Source organism: Pinus tabuliformis, chromosome 1_2 (assembly GCF_031772625.1).
Source record: "Pinus tabuliformis cultivar Carrire ecotype Pingquan chromosome 1_2, CPIR1, whole genome shotgun sequence".
Classification (NCBI taxonomy): Eukaryota; Viridiplantae; Streptophyta; class Pinopsida; order Pinales; family Pinaceae; genus Pinus; species Pinus tabuliformis.
This window is the reverse complement of record NC_142298.1, coordinates 217,857,363-217,863,624: the sequence shown is the minus strand read 5'-3', so window position 1 is coordinate 217,863,624 and position 6,262 is coordinate 217,857,363. Positions and strand designations below refer to the sequence as shown.

The 6,262-nt window shown below is 36.2% G+C and overlaps 1 protein-coding gene across 8 annotated transcripts; it reads right to left on the bottom strand.

Annotated features, from left to right (window-relative positions):
- Positions 1-2,724: 2,724 nt before the first annotated feature.
- LOC149205208 (bZIP transcription factor 16-like) lies at positions 2,725-5,389 on the bottom strand. Of its 8 annotated transcripts, none has more exons than XR_016252422.1 (7): positions 5,168-5,389; positions 4,923-4,980; positions 4,778-4,790; positions 4,142-4,443; positions 3,305-3,382; positions 2,984-3,130; positions 2,814-2,888 (listed from the first exon to the last, which is right to left on the bottom strand). XR_016252422.1 is itself a non-coding variant. In XM_089394952.1 (5 exons), the coding sequence occupies exons 3-5, from the start codon at positions 4,361-4,363 to the stop codon at positions 3,092-3,094; spliced, it is 339 nt and encodes a 112-aa protein (XP_089251078.1). In that variant the 5' UTR covers positions 4,364-4,443; positions 4,742-4,790; positions 4,923-5,136; the 3' UTR covers positions 2,997-3,091. The 8 variants fall into 8 exon arrangements, 1 of the variants encoding a protein (XP_089251078.1); XR_016252420.1 differs by having other exon boundaries at positions 4,742-4,790; positions 5,168-5,385; XR_016252421.1 differs by lacking the exon at positions 4,778-4,790.
- Between the last annotated feature and the right edge of the window lie 873 nt (positions 5,390-6,262).

Genomic DNA, 6,262 nt, shown 5'->3' with positions numbered 1-6,262 from the left:
TCACATTCCAAAATGAAATGTTTTTCCAATTCCACTGCTCCAGACGTGCAAAATATACATACCCATTTTTCCCAAGCTTCTTTAGGCCTTTTCCACCGCCCTGTGTCACAGCGAAATTGATGTGAGTTGGTCCTTAATTGAGCAATAAGAACCTTTGCCCTCCACGAAATGCTAGCTCCATTGAACTATTTTTGTTGTAGATTACAAGTAGGGTTGAATTCCTCAATGTAGTACTTCTTTTACTCCTCTTTTCCCCATACCTTTTAAAGAAACTTCTCCATAACAAACTCCTTTAGCTCCTTGCTATTTGTGAGACATGCATTGAAGTAGATATTCCATTTTTGCATCCATGTGTAGTTTTGTTTCATCCATGTTTTCTTTTTTTACGAACTCCTTTAGCTCCTTGCTATTTGTGAGACATGCGTTGAGCTCCTTGCTATTTGTGAAACATGCGTTGAGGTAGATATTCCATTTTTGCATCCATGTGTAGTTTTGTTTCATCCATATTTTTTCACTCGTTCCTTGCTATTTGGGAGACCTGCATTGAGGTAGATATTCTTTTTTTGCATCCATATATAATTTTGTTTCATCCATATTTTTTTTTCACTAATTCTAGGCGAGTCCTCTCCCTTAGACCCAACAGGGTCCTCTCCCTTGGACCCAGTGTAGTGTTGAATGACATTTTTCCGTTACTTTTTGTTACTGTGAACAATTTACATACCCAGTGTAGTGTTGAATGACATTTTTCCGTTACTTTTTGTTACTGTGAACAATTTACATACATAAGTCTGAGTGTGACTATATTTCAGAATTCAAATGACCGAGCTTCTGATTAAGTGCCAATTCCTTAATCAATCGTCTTAGATTTATGAAGTCTCTTGACTCTACATGGAGCAGCATGTATAAAAATCACTTTTGTTAATTTACATACTCAATGATCTTTTACAGTTGTTTTTTCATGTTCGTATATTTGTTTTTTTCCTACCGAGTGTAGCGAATTTACTTGGAAGTGCAGAGCACAGAGAACACAAAGCGAGCAGCTAACAGAAATTTAGGTAATGTGAATAATAATGGAACTGTGTTGGGTTAATAGATTTATAATTGTTTATTTATACCATTAGCTAATGTGAATAATAATGATGGAACTGTGTTGGGTTAATAGATTTATAATTGTTTATTTATATCATTATTTAAAGTTTTTTATGAGCTGACACTAAATTTTTATTTATACAATTATTTAATTTTTTTTATGAGCCAATATTAAATATTATTTTGGCCACGGACAAACAGCTTTACACATCATACTAAGCTGTAAAATGCTCAGCACAATAATTTAAGAGTATAATTTAAGAGTATTTTGACTGCTGTTATGGTTGTTGAATTCTCTAAAGACTCTCTGAATTATGTTGTCAAGCTACTCATAATTAGTGCTGAATTTACTGCTATAGTGATGAATTTGTTAATGTTGATCTAATGCTATGGCTAATTGTTCAGTACTCATGCACACACCCCCACTCTTGTCATGAAGTTCTTGTTGCTACAATGTTCTTAAAAAGAGAACAAGACATTTTTTTAGTACATTCAACGAGATACTAGACATGTCAGTTATACTAAGCTGTAAAATGCTCAGCGCAATAATTTAAGAGTATTTTAACTGCTGTTATGGTTGTTGAATTCTCTAAAGACTCTCTGAATTATGTTGTCAAGCTACTCATAATTAGTGCTGAATTTACTGCTATAGTGATGAATTTGTTAATGTTGATCTAATGCTATGGCTAATTGTTCAGTACTCATGCACACACCCCCACTCTTGTCATGAAGTTCTTGTTGCTACAATGTTCTTAAAAAGAGAACAAGACATATTTGTAGTACATTCAACGAGATACTAGACATGTCAGTTAGGCAGATTCTTGGTGATATTTGGTGATACATGATGATCTCAAACATATCTACCTAGATTGACATTTGCATCTGCGTGCTTTAAACAAATAATGCATGAAACACGATGTAACTACGATATACAAGCAAGCCATTGATTCAAAACATAATCACATTCAGTACTGAGTGAGGGACCTCGTTATTCCAACAGCTTAATCCATGCACAGCTAATCTTAGTAAAATAACTGGTTCAAAAACTCTTCTTACAACACAATTTAAAAATACTAGGCAATGAAAAATTTATCAACTAATAACAGAAGCATCATCCAAAATACTAGTCATTGAATATGGAATACAGATGGAACATGGTACTCTTTAACGGGGAGCTTGTTTACGTACAAGAATCCTTCAAACCCAATTCTATATTACAGCAACTTTGGGGGACAATGCATAAATTATATGACCCTAAAGTTAAAAGCTAGGGTCAGCAAGTTACAATTAACCTGATGATTCCCATGCCTGGACCCAATTCAATTCCAAGGTGGGCCAATTCCTTTACCAGAAGAACGCTCACCATCGTATATCTGGATGAAGTACTTTCTAAGCAGCCATTCATTATTATCTTTTTCCTGGGTATTAGATCCTACTCTAGAAGAAAGTTCATGTGAAGCAGTTACAGAGATATGAGGATAGCTCAAAACAAACAAAAAGGTTTGGTATACACAAACTGTCATCTAACATAACCTACAAACTAGGATCTCTCTTTAACCTGCAGCCACTCTATTAGATCGAACATTTGCTTCCAATACGGCATGACATTTACCAGTTGAATCGCTCATCTCACTCTCCCTTTGCTCATCTCTTTGGCTAGAACTCAAATTGCTTATTTTAGATAGAACTTGAGGATAGCCATTGCCTCCTTGCTGCATAAACTGTGACTGTGTCTCTCTAGGACCATTTCTTTCTGAATCTCCTACTCTATCCTTTCTTTGAAAATTCCTCAACATTACCTGTTTCACATAATCCAACAATGTCAAAAAAGTTTCATATCCTAAGGCCAATAAACCACACTGACTTGTCTACGCTACCACGAAAGATATGTTACCTTTAGTGATTCATTCTCAGAAGCAAGCTTTAAGATTCCTCTGCTTCAAGCTTTCAGATTCCTCTGCTATAAGATTTATTTCATTTCTGAGTGCCATGTTCTCAGAAGTCAGTGTCTCAACTTTTGAGACAACTCTTCGCATTCCATCTGTTTCATGGAAGTCGGTGTTAGCACAGCACAGCACAGCAGACAGGGTATCAATTGAACAGTATTTACTGCTTTCATAAAACAATGACAACAGACTTTGTCTGTTCATGTCTCACGATTTTACCTCTCTATCTCTGCAAGCCTCTGATAAAAATACTAAGAACAAGTCTATACCTGTTTCTTCATTCGAGAGCGTTTAGCTGACTCCCGATTAGATTGTTTACGCTTCTGTCGTTTTAATTCCCGTTCATCCTGTTTCACAGGCTCGTTTAGGACATGTACAAGCTTATTTAGTTCAACATATTTAAAGCTCATCAATATATTGGAAATAATTCACAATAAAAAGGTCACACTGTAGGTGAATGCAAAAAAAAAAAATACAAAACCCTAAGTTGTATGTAATGGGGATACACACGGAAGTTTCAGAAATATGAAAGGAAAACTTTCCCAAGAAATAGGAAATGACAAATTGATGTGTTGGGGTAAACACCAGAGTGCCCACCTATTACATAGATACAGCCAGGAAATATTCCCTGCTTCTGAATCTCTTCTGGTCTATATCATCAAACTATGCTGCCCTCATATCAGATAAAACTGTTATTATGCATTAAACCATCTATTACTTAAAGAGCCCTACAAATGAGATTTAGCTTATTCGAGTTATAATTGACTGTGGACCACTTCTATCTAAATCTTCTTAAGAAATGCACTTATGTTCAAAGGACTTGTAAGAACAAGATGGATATGAGAATATAATGATAGTGTGATCAAATCATATTTCATGGATTGTGCATAACCAGAAAAGATGAAAGAAGGGTTGTCATCCCACAAAACAGTTGATAAAGAAAACAAAGCAAGCACCAAAAGTCTGAGCAAGTCTATAGGAAGATGACGCAAGTAAATCCAGCTTATATTCACTAACCAGCCAACCACAGAATGGCCAACAGCACCATTAACCTGATGCAATACAAGATAGAATGATACATAGAAGGTAAAGCTTGGTATGCATACCTGGACCCATAATTCAGAAGGCACTCCATCATGACCTGGAATGAGTTGAGATGCTGCAGGAACAATTGTTGTTACACTGTTAGTTGTTCCCCGTCTTCCTTTTACAGGAGTTACAGATCCTTGGGCAGGCACATTATAGATGCCCATTCCAATATTTAGATTTGTAGTAGGTAGACTAACTGTTGACATTCCTGGAACAGGTGCTGGTGGAACCAAAGCCATTGTGCTTCTGTTTACAGTTGTATTAGCTTCTCCAGCCTGGGCATTATATGCTAGAGTATTGGCATCAGTAGCACTTGTTCCTGTCATTGTCGTGAAAATCAACAAATGTTACTAAATTACTCCATTAGCTAGATTGATAATATTAGGATTCAGGACTAGATATCAAACATGAACAACGCAACCTTTCTAAAAGGAAGCAGTAGCACACATCCCTTCAAGATGAAATATTCTAGAAGTTATTAGTGATCTAACTGTAATGGAAAATAAAAAGTATTACTAAATTAGTCTGGAAATCAGGAGATCCCCTGATAACAGGATTCATGAATAGCCATAAGAAATTTTAAATGCATTCCGTAATACATGATAGTTAAAACATACCATTAATGGTTAGTGGTTCCAAGCTTCTTGCCCTACCTGTTTCGCATCCCTGAAAAGTATACAGAGTAGAATGCAGTGATAATTAATATAAAACAGCAAAGACATATTTGGTAGAGTACCCAGACAGCAAATAAAATTAATTTTCAAAAATTTGAACCTAAATAATATGGAAGGAACTTACATTTTGTGAATTGACTCCCTCGCTACCTTCACTTGAACCTTCACTACCGCTGCCTCCACTGCAACCAGCAATTACTTGGATAAATAACAGGCAACCATAATAAAGGATATTAATAGGACTCCAACTCAAAGTCCAGAATCCATTTCCACTTTAATATAAGTTAAGCTAAGATTCATTCCAGGGATTCCAAATGGAATTGTTATACTGTCAGAATTAACCGAAAAAAAACAGCTTCAAATACCTACCTCTGTGGGAATGCACCATTTGTAGAACTGGACAATGCTTTCCCCTACCTACCTCTGCAGGTCCGCCGCCCCCTCAACACCCGCATGCAGGTCCGCCTCTGCAGGTCCGCCGGCGCCCCCTCAACACCCTCTAAACCCTAAAAAACTTTAACTTCTTAATCAACGGTTCATTTTTCTCCAATCGTCTAACACTAGATCTAAGGGCTACGATTATGACACGAAGACATTTTGGGAGGTTGATTTCAGAGGGGAACGCCTTACGGCGTAATTATTTTTAGGCACCTTTACTTTTTCAGTGATTTCATCAAGAACTGCGTATTCCTTGTTTTCTTTTTCCTGTTTCTTTTCCTGCAACTGATTATTATACAAGACATTTTCATTGAATATTACATCTCTGCTCCTAATGATTTTGTGATTTTCGTAATCATATAAGTGATAACCAAAATCATTAACACCATATCCAATAAAGGTACATTTCTTTGACTTTGCCTCAAGCTTTGTTCTATTTTCTTTATCAATATGGACAAAGGCCTCACAACCAAAAGGATTTAAAAAAGAGTAGTTACCTTTTTACCTGTCCATGCTTCCTCTAAAACACCACCATCCAAGGAACTTGAAGGCGCTCTGTTTATTAGATAAACAATAGTATCTACAGCATCTACCCAAAATTGTAAAGGCAATCCTGCATGCAATCTCATGCACCTTGCACATTCCATTATTGTCCTATTCATCCTTTTTGACACACCATTTTCTTGTGGTGTTCTTCGAACTATCTTCTCTCTGTGAATTCCATGCTCTGAAAAATACCTATCAAACTCTTTGCTGCAATATTCACCTCCATTGTCTGATCTGAGACACTTTAATTTGTTTCCTGTCTCAATCTTAACCAAAGCTTTCCATTTCTTTAAAGTATCAAATACATCAGATTTATTCTTAATACAATAAATCCAAGTTTTTCTAGTTGCATCATCAATAAAGTAACATAATAATGAGAGCCAACGAGAGATGATACCTGAGCAGGTCCCCATACATTTGCATGCACAAGCTCTAATTTTTCGCTCTTCTTTTCTTTCCCAACTCTAAGAAATCTGAATT